General features: G+C 40.8%; 2 protein-coding genes across 2 annotated transcripts in view; one reads left to right on the forward strand and one right to left on the reverse strand.

Moving 5' to 3' along the window:
- LOC140928538 (ephrin-B2a-like) overlaps positions 1-19,885 on the forward strand; it is a 145,237-nt gene that overhangs the window by 33,464 nt on the left and 91,888 nt on the right. The window lies entirely within an intron of this gene.
- LOC140928390 (E3 ubiquitin-protein ligase RNF213-like) lies at positions 2,877-4,993 on the reverse strand. Its single transcript, XM_073378126.1, has 2 exons — positions 3,845-4,993; positions 2,877-2,987 (listed from the first exon to the last, which is right to left on the reverse strand). The coding sequence occupies exons 1-2, from the start codon at positions 4,991-4,993 to the stop codon at positions 2,877-2,879; spliced, it is 1,260 nt and encodes a 419-aa protein (XP_073234227.1).

A 19,885-nucleotide genomic window follows, 5' to 3' on the forward strand; every position in this document is an offset into this window, starting at 1 on the left:
GCGCTGCTAAACGGGCGTTTTGTTAATAGATTTAATTACCATTTGATTTTTGTCACCTAAGGACATAATGACTATCGGGTAAAATGACGAAAACTAATGCTAGGGATGGTATTCAAATAAATTTCCTCGTTTTATAAGCCATTGTAAACGTTGCTTTTGTTTAGGCACTGCTTATGATTTCGAGACCTGCCGAGTCACTTGAAAGGCGATTAGCCCAGGGTTGATTATTCCTGGCGGTGGGAGGGGGTTACTCCCTCAACAGGGTGTGGTAATTCTGGAAGAGGGATATATTTTAGTTTACTCTGGCTTGATATTGGGGCAGGTTCGATTTCCCACCATAATCCCCTTATTATTCTAAATCAAGCTTTGGTTTCTTTTCTTTCTTTCTTTCTTTTCTTTTTTTCTTTTTTTTTTTTCTTTCCTTTCTTCTTTTGTTTTTCTTGCTCGTTGCCGTGAAAGAAAGATTTCTATTTCTACAAGTAGTGTCTGGAACAGAGTCGCAAATTCATCTCTGACTGAGACAGCGGCACGGCATCTCAAAGACTCAACGACACACCCCAAAGTAAAGTTTAAGGAAATCCTCGCCAACCTGTTCCAACGTTCAGAAAGTGGGGCGCAGCGTTCGGATGGTGGGGAGCGAGTTAAATCGTACGCGGCAATAGTCTCCCCTTGTTTTTTTCCCTCGTCAATTTTCCGCACCCGCGCTCCACTATCTGAACGCCAAGAACAGACTGGTACCCCGCGGGATTCCAACTCGCCACCGTGAGGGATTTCAAGGGGCCCAGCAATTATATTCCAAACACCTACCGGCAGCGACAAGAAAGAGTCAAATCGAACCAAGGGTCTGTTTCTCGACATTATTTAAATGAACAGGTTCCCATTTTCACCATGGCCCCATTCTTTAGCTTGAGGCTTTTGCTTTGGTCCTGCCCCCAACCGGAATGCTATAGTTCAGAAAGCTTTTGGGACGAAGTACGTTTCCAGAGATTGGACTCTATTTAAAACGATGGCAAAGGTTTGAGTTCGCAAATCGGCTCATTTCTGTGGTCAACTAAACTAAATCTGACATACAAGCAAACATAATCGACCATCTCACTCCACTGGACTACATCGTTTAATCAAAATTAATGCTCAACTTCTAGTTTAAACTGAATAACTAACAAATGTTAAGGATAACGCTGGGAAGGCCAAAGCATACACCTTAATTCAAAATGATTGCATCTGCCAAATTCAAAAGAACTTTACCCTGAAACTAGGTACCGAGGATAAACTATAATGAAAACAAACGAATAATTTGCCACCACTCTGCAACCTCGTCCCCAGGGCTTTTCCCTCAAAAAATGGCCCCACTCATTTTTTGAGGGGGACGAGGTTGACCACTCTGATATAATGTGCAAAGCCAACCGTAAAATTGGCTGGCCAAAGTAGGATTTGCAAATACCTAAAAATTAACGCAAGGCTAACACTGAAATATCACTTAAAGATAAATAGTAACATGAATATTGTTGGCGTATATCGTACTTAAATATCGATCGGCCACGAATCCTGTTGGTAATGGAAAAGAACGGTCAATTTACGCCATTTACAAGGCTTTTAAAACCCCAAAATATTATCGTTAAGACTATAGGTAGTAGAGTGGAATGGTTATGAAGACCATCAAACTCTTTTTTATATATTTTTGTGGTGGACTTAACGTTCAATAGCATTCCTATCATTTTGATCTTATTGACAAATAAAAACGTGGCAATCATTTATTTCGTCAAAATTTATGAACAGAAAAAAAAACAGATTGCGCACCGTCAGGAAGATCCCAACATGAACTACAGCACTGTTGTTTTCATCTTTGATGCTTTCTACCTTTCATAGCCATTCTCCTTTACTATGGTAAGACTACATTTTGTTCCTTAACACTACTGGAAAAGGCCTTTGAACTCTTCAAGAAGGTAACTATTAATTTGCAATTACGAAATCTTGTTCTTAATGATACTTGTTCCCTAAACGATGCTCTGCGCGATCACTCCAGTAAGGGATCTCTCCCTCTAGTCTTCTAAAATCTTCACTTGTACACGAAAAAGGCAACCTTCTCGGCTCCGGCGGGATGACAGTTTTACAATTTCCATCTATACTGGGACTTTTGTAGCGTTAATTCGTTTTTGCGTTGGGGCTATAGACAGGCTGTAAACAGCCTTACACAGGACAAGGTGAAAGCGATTATGCAGTGTTTTTCATATCTTCACATAAAATATTTTGATTGGTCTTATTTAAACGATCTCACACAAACGACTGCGTCTACTGGTCAGAAACGGGAGGATTACTTTTGCGAAAAGTGCTCGTACAAAGGCCGAGTGGGTAGGGAGGAATTGGTCAAGGGCGGAGTGATTTTTTAAATTTAGGGAAAGTGTAAGCGCGCCGATTCGAGCGACTGAATTTTTCAAAAGATTTACGGTAACCGTACGAAACAATGATAAAACATAAAGTCAACGAGTGCAAACAATTTACGACAGCAATGTCTGAGGCGGTTCTAGGGTTGATTTTGAAGAGGTTCGAAAAAATAATCGCTAAAAGTGGGAGTATCGAGGAGGATACGTGGGTATGCTACCCGGAAAATTATAAATTATTAGCCCTTAGAAATGTGGTTTCCAGTATTGTGAAGGGAAAATCAAAGTCTTTTACTTACTGAAAGTCTGGCGAATTTTTGCGTAGTGTTCTCTCACTAGATTTTTGTCCTATTTGCAAGTTTTAGACATCCACAGTTTCAGCTTGGGAACTATCTCTAGAACCGCCCCAGAATGTTAGATTCATTGCCTTAGTGGAATTCTGTGCTAAAACTTATTGATCTGATGGATATATCACTCACAGAGTATTTACTGTCCACCTCAGACTATGCTGAAGTGCCTTCGATTTTTATGCTGACGGGGTCTTGAAGCACTGGGACCGCTGATCTTGGGAGCTGGATTCCGAGAAACGTGTTTTTCCTCTTCTAACATCTGACATGTAACAAAGTGAAGAACACAACATATAGAACACACATGTCTATACAATACAAATTTAAGGACAAAAGTTATTGTAACTCGGGTTTTCAACTACTAGGCGATCATCAGACTCAAAAGTACCGTATGGCCAGATTTCAGTTTTAAATGTCTTCAATTTAAGAGCGGTTAGGGAGGTGCTCCTTCTGATTAGCTGCGTTGAATTTGCTTATGATGTGTTGAGAAAAGGAAAGTCACGCGCAGTTAAGATACAGAGGGTCGGTTATTTAAACGAAGTCTAACTTAGGTCCGCGGTTTAATAAAACATTGGACCTCCAGATCTCTTTCTTGGTAGGTTAATTTATGAAAATAAGTGCTTTTGCAGTCTACGCTATACGCTATATTGGCATTGTTCACGATAAGTGATGCTTAGATAAAAGCGTTGGGCAAACTGAAAATGGCCTAGAACGCGGTTTTGTTAACCAAAGGCTAAACTCTGTTTAAATAACTGACCCAGAATCTTTCACATAGACCAAGATTGCCAATGGATAAAGCGTTTGCTCGTTTGTTTACCTATACCCCTGGAAACGAAAGGGGGGTTGGAAGGGTCAAAGTCGACAAAAAGTTGCATGATACTACAAGTGACCTATAACAATGACGAGAGATGCGAAACCCAAAGAAAAACTCTTTGACATATTGTCAAGAACAAAAGAAACTAGAGTCTCAGCAGTCGAGAAGGCAGGATACGTCAGAGATAAAAATCTTCAACTTTTTTTTGGGGGGGGAGGGGGTGGGTTCCAGAGAATTCCAGCTTTAAATTGTGTTGAGGAGAAAACTATTGCAAAATGGGGGTGAGTATATTTTTCATCACTTACTTTAAGTCGATCCTGGTAAAAGCATAAAACTTGGTACGTATGTTTTATGGCCAGCTTTTCGGGAAACACGTCACCGATGAATATTGACGGAGATTCCACTTCCGGGTTCCACACCTTGAATGCATCGATTGGCCAAAGCGACCGCTCCCGCATGCGCTCCTTCAGACTCTCAGCTAGTTCAGGTTTCATTTCCTCAGAAGAAAGATAACGGTAAATAAAGCGTTTGAGCGCTGCTGTGATGGCATTTAGAACAGAACGATGTGACTCGGTTGCTCCAGACGCGGGGGTTCCCTTGGTCATTTCGTTAGTTATCTCTTCAGGTATGGGAACACGATACCTGTCGTGAACTCGTTTGGCAGCCGATTCAGCCAACATGTCTTCGAGAAACTCGTACAAGGCAACTACATGTGTGAGCTGGATGGCGCTGTGGGGCTGAGGGAGTAAATCCTTTGGAAACGGCCTTGGTCCACGCACCCACTTGTCTGTGAATTCTGTCAAAGGGTCCTTTGGTTTCCCAACGCGATGTCTTTTTAACAGGCAAAGGACAATTTCCATGTGCTCAAGCAAATCTTGCACGTTCTTCAGACTCTGTTCATATTGACGCGAAAGACTATTTCGAAACACATCTGTGAGTGGTTGCTGCGGAATCAGTTCTTGTAAGTCGTCCAGAATGCCTCCACAAGTATGAAAGAGCTCTCCGGCGAAATGGAACTCTTGTAATCCCTCGCGAGTTGAAAGGTAAGACTTTCCCACCAAGAATCTGACTGCCATCTCTTTTTCAATCTTCTCAAGATCAAAAAAGATCTCCCTGCCATGGCCGTACTCGGTGTTACGTTGAGAATGCCTTAAAATTTCATCTGTCCATTGATACTGGATAATTTCTTTTTCCCGGGCCTCCTGTAAGTGGACAACTGGAATAGAGAATTTTCCTTCTTCTTTCTCCAGAAAGACTAGCGCAGAACATTTTCCTGTTGATGCAATACTGAGCATCTTCTGCAAGAAATCATTCTGGATCTCCACAAGTATTTCCATAGCAGCACAAAGAAAGGCACCCTGGCCTCTTTTCTCAATCAAGCAAAAAGAAATCGGTGAGCTTTCGTTTAAGTATGGCACATCCTGTTTTAAACGGTCCCTGACAAAAGGACGCATCCTCTCCCATGCCATGCTGAACTTCTCGAAGATCTCACTTAATCGCTTTCTCTCCTCAGAAGATTTGGATTCTTTTCGAATGATATCTACAATATTTGTAGTGGCTTCGTGGCGACTCAGACGTCCACTTAAAAGTGAGTCTACGATACCACTCCAGGAAAGGAGATTGTGGAGGCTTGCGACATTTGGAAGAGAGTCGTTAAAATCAAGGAATAACCCAAGAAGGGGATGTTGGTTCTTAGTATCCTGATCAGCTGACAAATAACACACTCTGAGGGACGAGAAAGTTTTAGGCAGAGTTACACGCAACCTAGGAAGGTGCAGGTTTCTCTCTGCCGTGTCTGAAAACTGGGGGTCATCAATTTCCTCTAGACTCCTTCGAACAGCCATTTGAGACGTGCTCATGAGGTCTTGCGAACTTGCCACCAGTTTTCTTAGGTAAAACTCTCGAAGTAAAGGGCGCATAGTTTCAGCAAACTTGTTTTCCCATGCCAACCATTCTTCTTCTGTTTGACATAAACCTGCCGAAGTAAGGATGGAAGTACTTTAGTACATATATGACATATTCTTCATTAGCGTCTAAGAGAAGACATAACGCTCTTAGGTCACTATCAATCTGCCGGAAACACACTTCGCCATGATCACTCTCCGTAACAGAATTGCCCAGTATTTGAGCAAGACTATTTTGATCAAACAACTCCATCTCGTAGCCTCCGTAAAGTGCAGAATGAACAAACAAATGGAGAACTCGGAATTCTCTTGGATCCATTTGCCCTAGGTGAATTGAAAGATCTTGAAGACATGTGAGACAGACAGGAACTTTAGATGGCTGTATGGCTTTAACAGCAGCAGTATTCTTGCTAGGTACATTCTCAGCTTTTCAAAGTGCTGCAACAAAAAATGTTCTACAGGTTCTACAGGAGCAAAGGGAAAATGATGTTTCATCGAAGATGCAATTGCGATGTACCTCATACGGCTGCTGAAAACCCTCTCCAGACGCCAGAACGTATGTATTGCTTGAGGTCAAAGGACTAGTAAAGTACGACATAAATGTCAGCTTTTTCTGCTTAAGACCTCTGAAATGAGAGGCTAGAACTATGCAAAGATGCAGGATTAGTGTTGCCCTATGCACATCAGCTGGTGAAGACTCTGAAGAAATACAAAGTTTTTGACTTTTGAAATCCTTCCTTCCCGTAATTCTCAGGAGGGGCTGGACATAGGGATTTTCAAAGTTCTCAAGTTTCCCTATAAAGGAGTTTATTGATTTGTCTTCACTGTCCTTTAGGTAAAACGACTTTGCAAGGGTGGCCGCCATCTCCATTCCCTTTTCTGCTGAACTTAACATAGCAAGAATGGTATCTTCAAGGGGCTTTGGGTTGTTCTTCTCGAGAAGAGTTGCTAATGCTGCTTGTGCATGGGAATTCTCTGAATAGTTTCGAGTGATCAGAAGAGCGGGGTTGCGGTGAATGCGGAACTTTACGTGATTTGCCATTGCAGACTTTAGAAAGTTAATTCTTTCGTCTGGCAAAAACTGTGTCTTCCAACACCTCGATCGTCACTTTCTTCCAACTGCTTTGAAATCTGAACTGCCAGCGCTGATTCTCAACCTTATTGGCCTCACTTTCTCTCTGAACATGAATAACAATCCAAACATGCTTGACTTGTATGTCTCCCTCTGCTGCCTAATAATGGATTTTGCAAGAAGCAAATGCGAAGCATCTAGCTCTGGTTTACATTGTAGTACCAAGAGAGATCGAGTCGCTAGATCCCCAGAATCGTTCCAACTCCTTGGTCAACTGCTTTTTAGACTTAAACGCACTTAGTTTCTCTGTCTGGCACTGAACTAGCCCATCAAGGCACTGAGATACATTCACGTGAATGTTGCTGTGGGTCATTATTACCATTCGCACATTCGCATACCCTTTGTGGCATCTTCACCTTTACAAGCGAGTTGTAAACATTCCAGCGAGTGTCGCAGGTAATCTCAAACCATTGTGCTATCTGCCTTACAACACCATCAGGAGATGCTACCATCAGCAGATCTCGCTTGCACTCTTCAACAACAGGGACCTTAAGCAAAGACGACAACGACGACGACGGCAGTGAAAACGTCTCAAAAAAAATGAGTTTTTCTTTCTTCCAAACTTAATCGCGTCTATTTGGACCCACTCAATATGTGAAATGCAGGCGACTTTTCCTGGAGATGAATTCTTAAGGATCTTATTCAGGTTCAAAAAGAGGAAAGAAAATTCGTCGTCGTATGTCCACGTCCTCCATAAAACGTCAAATCAGGAGGTATCCCGTCGTAGTCGTGCATTGGACGTCAAAGAAATGTGCTAAAAGCGTGATACACGTGCAGAGCTGTTTTTTTTATCATTAAATTAAACCTATTGTTTTTTGAAGTTGTCGTCGTCGTCGTCGTAGTAGTAGTAGTAGTAGTTGCTTAAGCTCCCTAATTTGATGACCTCCAGTTTTGGGTCTCGGCTGTTTCAAGGACAAGCGCAGGAAGAAGGTCTTTAAAAAATCCAATAAACATGTGTTCTTCGTGGAAATGGAAATTAAAACCGGGAATCATTGAGATGCGTCTCACCCATTCCTTCAAAATTTTGATAATCTCCCTTTGCTCTTCATTAGGGACCTTAAGCAACGACGACGACGGCGGTGAAAATGTCGCTAAAAAAATGAATTTGCGTTCTTTCAAACTTAATCGCGTCTATTTGGACCCGCTCAATATGCCAAGTGTAGGCGACTTTTCCTGAAGTTGAATTCTTAAGGATTTTATTCAAGTTCAAAAAGAGGGAGGAAAATTCGTCGTCGTATGTCCACGTCCTCCATAAAACGTTAAATTAGGAGGTTTCACGACGTAGTCGAGCAGTGGACGTCAAAGAAATGTGCTAAAAGCGTGATGCACGTGCAGAGCTGTTGTTTTGATCATTAAATCTATTGTTTTTTGAAGATGTCGTCGTCGTCGTCTTCCCAGTTGCTTCAGCTCCCTATTAAGGACCGTCTGAACAACGAAGCAACTGTTTCTCGAATCTTTTAAGAAAAGAAGGATCAGTGAAGTCAACTCTTCCTTGATCAATCAACACAACAGAGCGAAAGCCACCATGGACAAGTGGTTTATCTCCTCAGCAAAAATAAAACCGCAATGTAAGGTAAAGGCGCACAAGAGCATTGGGGCCCACTAAGCCCAAGTGTAACCTAGTTTCTGTAGCATACAGCAACTAGCCCCCTCCCCCCGGATGGGATGCTAGTCCATTGGAGGGTTACTCGTCCCTCAGTAGTGCGTCCTACGTACTCATTTGTATACCAGGGTGAAGAGAAACAAATAAAAGCAAAGTTTCTTTAATAAAAACGCGACGCATTAGGCTTGATCCCGGACCTCCAGATCCGATGTTCGGGGTGTAGGTCAGGTGTAGGCCAGCTAGGCCACTAGGCCAAAGCAAGGTTTGAGCAATTTATATAGTGTGAAAGGTTTGAACCCAGGAGTCATTTCAAAAGGTTGAGTTTGATCGTCCCGGTGAACGTAGTCCTGAATAGGAGTGTTGTTGTTGACAGTGACTGACGTTTCGACAATTTCTGCTACAACAACAGAAACTGAAGAGCCTATAGCTGTACCGTGTAACTGTTTGTAGTGTTTGCCGTTGTACTGAAAGTACGTCGAAGTCAAACAGAGGTTGAGTAGGTCCATAATGTCGTCTGTAGGTAGTGGTAGTTCAACAGTAGAGTTCTTAGTAGCGTTCTCAGTACAGTCTAGAGCCAGTTGAAGTGGAATACTGGCTGGTTTACTAACTTAGAACAAACGCCACTGAATCGTAGCCAACAGTTACCAGCGCCATACAAACGACTTATTGACGAGATCAAGCAAAACTAACTACGAGAGAACAACTGGAGAACTGACAATTTGACTAACAATAGACGACTGTTTAACTGTGACAATAGACGTCAGTCACTGTCAACAACAACAGTCCTATTCTGGACTACGTTCACCCGGACGATCAAACTCAACCTTTTGAAATTTATATAGTGTTCATACACAACTAAAAAATACTTTTTAATGTAGCATCATGACAATCTGTAGTTTGCGAAATGACAATCTGTAGTTTACGAAATGACAATTTACTTTCTCGTTGCGTGTACTCGGATATTCTAAACAGAAAATTCCCCCCAAAAAAGCCCAGAAAATTCAGATTGCGCGGAATGCGTGACGTTTTCGTTGCCACGTATAAAGTTTAACTTAAGCTCAGGCGCAACCTCGTTCCCAGGGTTCTCTACCCTGGGAACGAGGTTGGCTCAGGCGTTTTTGAGCGACGGACAGCAACCGGAAGCAAGAACCCTTCCCTTTTTATATGCCTTGACGCCACCACATTTGTATTGATAACTGTCATTACTCTTATAGAGACGATCTGCCTGAAAATTTGCCCAAGAATGCAACAAGTCCACTTCCGGTGGCCGTTGAAACGCCTTATCTTAACCAGAAACGTCATGCGATATTCAAACGAACCGATAAAATACATCATTGTGGCTTTGTTGTTTACTTTCGAACATGGTGGTTTGAACGTTTTGTATAGATAAACAGATGCAGGAAAAAAAAGTATTTCCAGCAGAAGTTTTTGTTGTTTAAGTGTCATTTGACGGCAGGAATTCCCTTTGGAGGAAAGTCATTGAGTTTGCTGCATCGGTCCTAAAATGGCCTGCACTGCAGGAACCGCGGAAGGGGAGGGGCTGGTAGGGCCGCGACCCCACCACTTTTTTGCGCCCCCGCCCCCACTTTTAGCGCTAAAAAGAAAAATAATTAAAATAAAAAAAAGATTTGAAACAAGTTTTTTTCCGTCTATATTTCGCTATATTCTCTGTATTTTCTTTAATTTCAAACGCCAGGCATTTTGTGGGGCTCCTGTGCTTTTCGCGGTAATTGTGCCCTGGGGCCGACTTGCCCCTTGATCAAACGCCATGCCTTGGCCACCCCTTCGCTTCGTTCGGCAGCGTGTTTTGTACTTCCAGCTCCGGCAGAGTTTTTTATCAGTTTTATCAGACGAAATGAAGAAAATTACTAGCTTTTTCAAGCCAAACGAAGGTGAGTAGCTGTTTTGAGTTGATAAAAGTTTTATATTTTGTCTTTCTCCTTTCGAATCAATGAAATATTCGATGGCAAGAAGAATAACATTACTTGAACAGTGAACGGCTATAGCTAGAAATTTTTCAGATCACTTCAGTGTAGTATTTTCTATACTAAAATTGTAATCGCGTCTTTTCTTGCATTGAGTCTGAACTGACCGTGTATGTTGGTCGTTTATTAGAGTTAGCTGGGACTTCGTCAAAGTCTGTAAGCTCTGCAGAAAAGACGACAACTACTTGCAGTGAAAAAATTATGGTGAGTTTGAGTTTGACCAGTAAACATTTCAATAGCTTGGACGTGATTCAGATCGCAAACACATTTGCTGGACAGAATGAAAATCGTACGAAGAATTTCGGTATCTTCACTAATGCCGACCTATAAAAAGCAACAAATACTGGATAAAGTATGCAAAGTCACGCGACAGAAACAAATCAAATACTATGATTTTATTCCTTTTTTCGATTTTCAATTTGAAAAAAATATTTTCAATTGTCAGCCCTCCACTTTTCACCTTGCTCCGCGGTCCCTGCACTGGACGGAAACTTTTCATCACCTCTTATAAAGAAATACGTGATTCAATAATAGAGAAGGATAGGTAATTTGATTTCAACAAAAACGGTTGTAAAATCTAAAAATAATCAATAATGAAAATGCACTACCGCTACTAAATGATTAAAACAATTTCAAAAATTACTCAGAACAACTTTTCTTAAACTTAATCCATGTTAATCATTCACTGCCAGTACATTACAATCAAAGCGCGGTATGTTAACAATACTTTTCTCATCAGATTTCCGTTTTCTCAAGAGTTGTGGAAGCTGGAAACGTCGAAAAACCGACATGATCTACTAGGACCAACATATACACTATAATTATGCAAGTGGTATGTAATTTCCCGGTCAAAATTAAATTCTGGCGGGAGATTATCCTGGCGATGACCTTTGCATACCTTTGCTACGTAGGAGACACTTGCGTTACACAAAAATTTTAACAGGTCAGGCGATCACCCGGGGCCGAGGAGCAATCAGCCCCAGAAGCTAACTTATTTCTCAGTGGAACTTAAATTTGCACCTTTATCCTTATAAATAGTTCAATATGCATTTCAAGAATGGAATATCGGAGTATGCACTTTCCACCGGAAGTGGACTTTTTGCATTCTTGGGCAAATTTTCAGGCAGATCGCCTCTATAAGAGAAATGATACTTATATCTTGCTTCCGGTTGCTGTCCGTCGCTCAAAAACGCCTGAGCTTAAGTTAAACTTTATACGTGGCAACGAAAACGTCACGCATTCCGCGCAATCTGAACTTTCTGGGCGAAACGGCTTTTGGGGGGGAATTTTCTGTTTAGAATATCCGAGTAGACGCAGCGAGAAAGTAAATTGTCATTTCGTAAACTACAGATTGTCATTTCGCAAACTAGAGATTGTCATTTCGCAAACTACAGATTTTCATTTCGTTTCGTTTCGCTCCATTTCGTTTCGCAAACTACAGTAAGCCGCCAAGTACTCAGTTATGTATTGGTCAAATCGTAGCATCAACATCCCCCCCCCCCCGGGCAAACCCCGGGCATTTGACATCTTTGCCGTCTCGGGGAGGAGGGAATTTGATTTAACATTAGAGTCTTCCAGGGGGTGGGGAATTTGATCCCCATGCGTGAGGGGTGGGGAATTTGAACGGCACCCTCGATTTCATGAGAAATCTCTGGCGTGGCGAGCTATCATGGTCATCATGGGGGACGCGGTGTTGGAGGATTTTCGTGGAAAAGATTGTGCCTTTGTGGCCACTTGGTCGCGAGGAAAGGGCTTAAACAAGCTTTGGGCCGTATTGAAGATATTTAAATTTTAATATTTTTAAAATTGGATTCAGGTTTTGAATATATGAATGTATAAAAGTTGTGTTTACAATGAAATACAATACCTATTACCGGTGATTCAATGCAACAATAAAAAGCTCAACAGAGCTAAATTACTTTGACCTGCCGCATGTACAAGGTGAGCGATGATGCATGTCAGTGAAATGGTCATGATGTAGTAGGTAGGATTTTTTTGTAGAACGTTTTCTAAGTTGTATGACACACGAAGAAAAGCTGAGCATTCATTGACATTGTAGCAGCGATTTCCGCCGCTTTGCACGAGAATTTTGTTTGTGGTAAGCGTATCAGTGTTTCTCAGTTTTTGTTATATTGAATGCCAATTATTTGCTGTATTCATAAAGATTTCGTTCGACAACTGAAGGCGTTTCTGCCGTCCTTCTGTCATTTATGTGCCTGTGAAATGTCCCTAGGGTGGCGGCATTTGATCACCTGAACGGACCCTAGTGTGGGGCATTTGAACGGCATTTTGGCCCGGGTAGGAGGGAATTTGAACAATAATTTTCAAAAAAGTCAAATGCCCGTGGGGTTGCCCGGGGGGTGATGTTGAAGCTTCGATTTGACCGATACATTACTGGCGAGTTTCATGCTGTTTCGTTCATCTAATCACTTCGCAGATTTTCAACTTTCAAAGAAACATATCTTTTGCTTTGTCCCCAAGCTGGGGCATTTGACAATATTTTTCAAGCCCAAAGGCGAGGTTTTTGTATAAATCTGCTGGCTGCACCGAGGGGTATTTACAGAAAGAGACAAATGCCCGACAAAGCCCGAGGGGAGATGGGCACGTTTGGAACTGACTAAGCCATTAAACGCAAAAATCAGCAGCCGCGCGCTTGGGTTACCTCTTGCCTCGGTAGTCAACTCGTCACGGGCTTTTTCATATTCTTCTTCGTCGATGGTCACAATAACGTCCACTTCTTCTCCACCAGAAAATTCTCTCATTTCATCAGTAACAAGTAAGGCTTTTAGGCGTGCTTTCAACGTCCCATTCTTGTACATTCGCCATAAATTGTCAAGAGCTAAACGACTTCCTGCCTGAACTTTGAGATTCACACTACCTTCAGCTATTTCTATCAGTTTATTACCAGCGGGTAGTACACAGGTGTCTATGGCAGAGACGAGCTGATCATATGTGGAACCACGTCTCAGGAGTTCAAATGCGGAAACAATGACTATACCTCCTGCAATCCCTTTGAAAACAGTCTTGATAGTCAACACTACAGAAAGAGATATAAAAGAATTCTTAAAGTAACCTGAACACAACAACGGCAGTAGTCAGTTAGACTGTTTCAGGCTCTCAGATAAAGGGGAAGTAAAAAGGAGAAGAGAGGTTTACGTAAGAGAGAGTTACAAAGAGAGACTTTATAATTTGCGTTTGTGCAGTTGTAGTGAAAAGTGAAAAATACGTTACGTGGAATCCGTTAAGCATCAATATTACAGTTAAATGGCAAACTCCGCACAAACCGTCACGGTTATGAACATGTATGTATTCCTCTTAATAGACCCTTTGCAGCTAGCCACTACAAAACCATCACGGTGGAGGGCAAAAGTCGTACTTGGACAAGACAAACAAAAGACATACATAATTTCAATGGTAATTTCCTTTGTTTTTCTTGCCCCAATACGACGTTTGCTCTCTAGCAAGTGAACCGGCTAGCTGCAAAGGGCCTATAAGGAAAACTGAGAACTATATATAGAACTCACTTTAAGGTGAGCCTTAGTATTTGACACTTTCCGTGTTAGAAAAAAATTTTTAATACTGACGCTTTTAAACAAAATCTCTTCTCCTTTTATTTAATATGTTTGTAATCGTTGATTGCGGCCCACCCAGGGCAGCTACCTATTTTTGTCTTGAAAGCGTCTGAGAACTCGATTTGTCGGGTAGCTTGTTTGCTACTTTGGAAGTTTGTTTCGATGTTTTACCAGTTCCCAGTCCCCGCCGCGTAGCACCCTATCCAGCATACACGCAAAGTACAATAGCGCCCGAAATTTTTTATCCGAGAATTTTGTGAGCGCTAGAAAGTGAAAATCTATGATTCTTTCTGAACACGCTTTAAAAGGAAATGGCGATAAACTTGTTTTAAAAAGAGTTTCTTAGCATTCTTGAATCTGCAACCTGTTGGTTAGACATTAGTATGAGGTTGGCAGTCAAGAGGCGGACGCGAGTGCAAGGAACAGTTTAATATGTTCTGGGGATTTTCTGTAATGCTGCCGGTAAGTTACTTATTCGCTTGTCATGTTAGTTGAAAAGTTAAGTATTTTGGGAAGGTAGCGAACGTTTAGTTTCAAAGCGCCCTAAACAATCAACTCAGCAGAATCGTTTTTAGCAGGTAACCTTCCTTTTGTAGTTAACTACTTTTTCTAAGGAGCTAAATGGAGCAACGAGACGAGCAAACAGAATTACAATTGAGGCCATAATTTGCCCTGGCAAAGAGGCGAATCAGAATCAAATAAACGATTTGCTCACCGAGGTGGGCAAACTGAATTAAGGTTTTCCTGTTCATTTAAAATACTTATTTGTATTGATCTCATGACTTAAAAAAATGAATACAATATGTACAGTCCAGTTACAATTCACTAAATCGAAGATGCTTTTTGAAACCTTTCTCAGTTTTAAATATGTCTTTATCGTGTCAGTAACAATCCAAACCAATTTTGGAGTATGCATTTTCTATACAACCTTTCATTATACAGCGTTCATTTTAAAAACATACCGACAATACATTAGTGAGATATATAAATGCTTGTTGTTATTGAATAAAATCTTTGGAAATTCATTGCTTGCATTTTGCTCTATGTTTGTTTTTATTTGAAACTAATTCTAAGATAAAGCAGGTTCCGAATTAGAGTCACACATAAGGATAAAGCTGAAGATAAAAACAAGCTTAAAAAATACAACATAACTCAACTATGTATTTTGTACATCATAGACTTCCTTTTGTCTCGTCACGCAACGCTCCTAGCTTTGCGTGACGAGACAGAAACGGCTGAGAGGGAGACAACAATTTACTCTCGCCTTTTTTAATCTTACAACCTTGAAGACCATTTGATTTCCTAAACTGAGATACAATAGATTATTTACTACCGTTTCAACCCCTTGATCGTTCTACAAGGGGCCGCACTTCACTTCCAATATGAAACCTCTAGTTTTAATAACACTAATAGTTACCTCCAGTCAAATTAGTCCTGGCCGCCGAAAAAATAGCAGCCGCTTGTTCTAAAAAAAAAAAAATTAAATAAAGTTTAATATCGCATATTCACTATGTCGTCGATGTGGGTCGAAGTCGGTCTTAAACTGTGGACAACTGGGGACTGAAAACCTCAAACGAACAACAACAAGAAAATAATCAGCAAAAGACATTCAATGCACGGGGCATACCTTTTCGTCTTTCAAACTTATCTTCCCGACTTCTGCGCTCCTCAAACTCCTTAACCGTAGCTAACAGATCACGTTTCTTCGTTTGAGCCAAAATCTCTTTCAAGATGCCAAGACGGTTAATTTCCAGACAGTTGTTATTTTCCAGTTCCTTAAACAGTGATCGCACATTACAAATGTTGCCTTGCCTCTCTTGCGGTATCTTTTCTCTGCAAATTGAGACGAACCGCTCCACATCATTTAGCTCCTCGAGTTCTCGAATAACTTGCTTAAGTAAAACGTCATATTCCTTCCTTTTGCTCTCAAATTTTTCAACTTCTTCCAAAAAAGCCCATTCCTTGACACCTTTTAACAGGTCTTTCAATACATCCAGACGATCAGGTGCCAGAAATCCTTTTTTTTCCAGTTCTTCGAACAACGAGAAAGCATCTTGCTCGTTTCCTTCGCTTCGAGGCGCCACCTTCCCCCTACACATGACGAACAACTTCCTTCCCACATTCAGTTTATCTAGTCTCTCGCTTATTTCGAAGATCAGGCGGTTGTAGTCGACGGCAGACATTTCGACAACGGGTTTGATTCTTCGGTTTTAAAGCAATTACTGTTTTACTCACTTCCAGTAGTTTAATATTTCCATGTTTCAAGACGCACACAATCATTGCTGGGAGGTGTTTGTTTCGCTCCAAGTGTCACGCAACATCACAATAGTTCGTTGCAGGGATTATTGCAGTGTCAGCCATCACCTCGTTCCCAGGGTTCTGTCCAACTAAAGCGCATACTAAAGACACATAGCGGAACTGAAGCCGCGCGGGCTGTCTGTCCACAGGGAGCCCGCACAATCCGTTTGTGTAGTCGATTGTTATTTTATAGTAAATGTTCTGGCTTTACCGTTTGCCTCACCTATAGCGATATGTCGCTAACTATGCATATATAAAATCAATGATAAATAAACGTTGAATTACCTTACCTGTGGTATATAGTCGTCCTTTTACCTCAAAAGCGGTTTTTTCAGCGATTTTGAAAGAGTTTGAATTCGCCGTTCACTGTTCCTTATAAAATAACAATCGGCTACACAAACAGATTGTGTGGGCACCCTGTGTCTGTCCTGTTCCCTCGTTGTCTCTTCTGGGCGACTTGCAGCCTGTTGTGTTCACACGGACCGATTGGTCGCAGAGACCTATCTTGACGGTTTGTTTGTCGATGCCAACCTGATTATTACAAATATCACCAGAAAGAGGGTGTGAATGGGGTTAACCGACTAGCGACAAAGGGCGAAAAATATCACTAACTACCGACAAAACGAGTAAAAAATTACCGACTACCGACATGGGCTGACATTATCAATATTTGTTTTCAGAAAAAAGAGCATTTTGCATTTTTTTTCCAGTAGACCTGCACCGTTCTAAACCTCTTATTTCATAGGCCCCGTTAATTTTCCCTTCCATTGTTTTCAGGGTTGGGGCATTGTTATGTGACAATCCCTATTGTTTTCCCAACTAATCACAAACAATCTATCAAATAGGTGCGGGATCACCTTTTTTTTCTAGCCGTTAGGAAGTAACTTCTTTAAATTTATAATTCATCAGATGGTCTAACAGAAAGAACTTCCTCTTTTGTTGATACAGGTACATTACTACAACCAATATCATAACCACAGAAGACACACCTTTTAAAAGATGCTACCGACCTTATAAATTTTATTGAAAAGAAGGTGAAAAAACCGAACGTTTCTTGTTTCGGTCCGAGAAATGCTTAGATTAACCCTCAAAGAAAATTCTTTCCAGTTTAATGGGAAGCACTATCAGTAAAAACCCACGGTACCGCGATTAGCACATCCAGCAGTTTCCTTTCCAACATTTTCATGGCCGCATATATTGAAACACAAAGTTTAAGCAAAACCGTCTTTAAACCAACTGTTTGAAAACGCTACATAGATGACATTTTTTCCCCGTGGGACATAAGTAAACCAGACATGGTAGATTTCTTCAAATTTACGGAACAAGTAAACTTACTTCACCCTACTGCTCTACTGGCTATGAAATTCACGGCCGAAATATGTGACACTAAGACAATCTTTCTAGACACGGTTGTATACCAAGGCACAACATTCAACGAAAAATGAGAAAAAGCTATCATTGACGTAAAGACGTATTTTAAACAGAAACCTTCCTGTATATACATTTTCACCTCTTATCACCCACCAATTGTTAAAATGGATTTGACAAACAATAAGTCTTGAGAATCCTACGAAGAAACTTCTCTGAGGAGGCTAGTATTTCAGATTTCAAAAAGCGTTTGATGGACAGAGGCTTTAATCTTTAATCTTTAATCACAGTTCGTAACCATACATAACTGATACAAATGAACTAATACTAACATATACAATCGAACAAAAATACAAAAATGGTTAACAGGACGGTAGTAGGGGGAAACCAAATTCCCATGCTAAGACATACCCTCCAAAAAAGAAAAAAGAAAAAAAAATTAATTAATTAATATATAAACATATATTAAAACACTATAAATCAGACTATAAATTATAAACCTAGATGCCTAATAATAATGCATAAACTTATATTAAAGACACTATGCCTAGTATTTTAAGGTAAATTATGAGCGAAGGTAATTAATCAGTGAAACTTTAAAAGACTGAAGGCTAGGAGATGACATTAGGGAACTTAAGAACCACAACGACGACTTTGTCGACGACGACCGGAAGTGAGTTACAGTGTACTGCGCAAGCGCGACCAGTAAATTTCGTCGTGGTGTCGTCGACGACGCCAAACAAAGTAGAATCACGTCGTCCTGCAATCCACAAGCTTCGGCAGGTATAAATCCACTATTTTAGGCGATTTTTTAAGTCCTTTGCATTTTCTTATCCTCGTAAATCCAGGTATCGTCCCTTTTTTCTCCTAACAAGCGATGTTGATTGAAAATTCGACTAATGAATTGTTTTTACTTCGAAAAACGACAACAGCTGTGGAGGCCGAGCGACGGAACTCGTAAGTGATAAATTTATTTGTGCGTATTTAGGTAAGGCAGATCATATATCTTTAATATAGAGGAAATAAACTTTATATGGAAAACAGCGATCACATCAGAATGTCTCTTTTTCAGACACTCGAACTCGGTCCTGATCTCACTCCGGTTGAAAGTTGAATAATCTTCGTACGGAAAGCAGGTGTTTTTCCTCTCGAAAAGGTCAGACAACGCAAAAAAATTATTCATCGTCAATGAAATTAGACGTACGACTTAAAAAATAAGATCTTGCATTGTTTTAAAAGACGCCATTGCTAAAAACTTTGTTGCGACCGAACATCACACTTTTACATTTGTGTTTACATTCAGTGGCGTCGTCGTCGACTACCGACCAACTGCATCTTAAGTATCCTTTTTCCCGCCGAAACTGACGTTCTCGTTCCAATCTTTTCACAGTCAACAGACGTCGTCGTCGTGAACCTCGTCACGGTTCTTAAGTTCGCTATTACTTCAGAAGGCAAAGAGTTCCCATCATTAATATATCTATGAAAAAATGAATATTTAAAATAATTTGTACGGGCAACTTTAGGACTTATTTTATACTCATGCTTACTTCTAGTTCGAGTTATTCCAATAATATCAAAGTAATGATGGCAATTGATATTACAGTAACCAAATATAATCTTATACATTTGAACTAGGCTAAGATATTTCCTTCTCAGTTCTAAAGAGTCCCATTTTAACTCTAGAAGTCTTTCAGGATATTCTTTGTCGGGGCCACATATTAGTCGGGACGCTCTTCTCTGAATTGCTTCGATTGCCTTGGTGTGCTTCACCAGATAAGGGTTCCAGACTGGGCAGGCGTATTCGAGGATAGGTATCACTAGCGCCTTGAAAGATGTCTTGATACCAGTCTTGTTTGAATAACCAAATGTCCTTTTAATCAAGCCCAACACCTTGTTAGCTTTAGCACAAATTGAGTTAATGTGATAATCCCATGATAAAGACGACTCCAACCAAACTCCCAGGTGTTTGTGGTGGTCCACTTCCGGTGGTAAGATGTTATTCAACGAATATTGACATCTTATTGGATCTTTCTTCCGTGTAATGTGTAGGACTTCACACTTCTCGGTCTTAAGAGTAACAAGCCAACTCTTGCACCATTCAGAGGCAGATGTCAAATCCTCTTGAAGTAGATCGCAATCCGATCTATTTTCTATGTGTCGATGAAGGACAGTATCGTCAGCAAACAAATCTGAGTTGCAGGTTACTGAGTAAGGAAGATCGTTGATGTATGCAAGGAACAGCAAAGGCCCAAGCATACTGCCTTGGGGCACACCAGATGTAACACTTAACCAGTCAGATGCTTGACTCTCACTTTTTGGCCACACAACTTTGAAAGAAAAATTGCTATTAGCAGTAAAACTCACAGAGGGAAAGCAGCGCTCCAGAAACAAAACAACAAGGAAAAAAAGAAATATTGCCTTTCGTGACACAATACCAGCCCTTAGTGTCTATTATGAAGGAAGCGTTAATGAAAAAGTGTAATC

Source organism: Porites lutea, chromosome 2 (genome assembly GCF_958299795.1).
Source record: "Porites lutea chromosome 2, jaPorLute2.1, whole genome shotgun sequence".
In the NCBI taxonomy this organism is placed as follows: Eukaryota; Metazoa; Cnidaria; class Anthozoa; order Scleractinia; family Poritidae; genus Porites; species Porites lutea.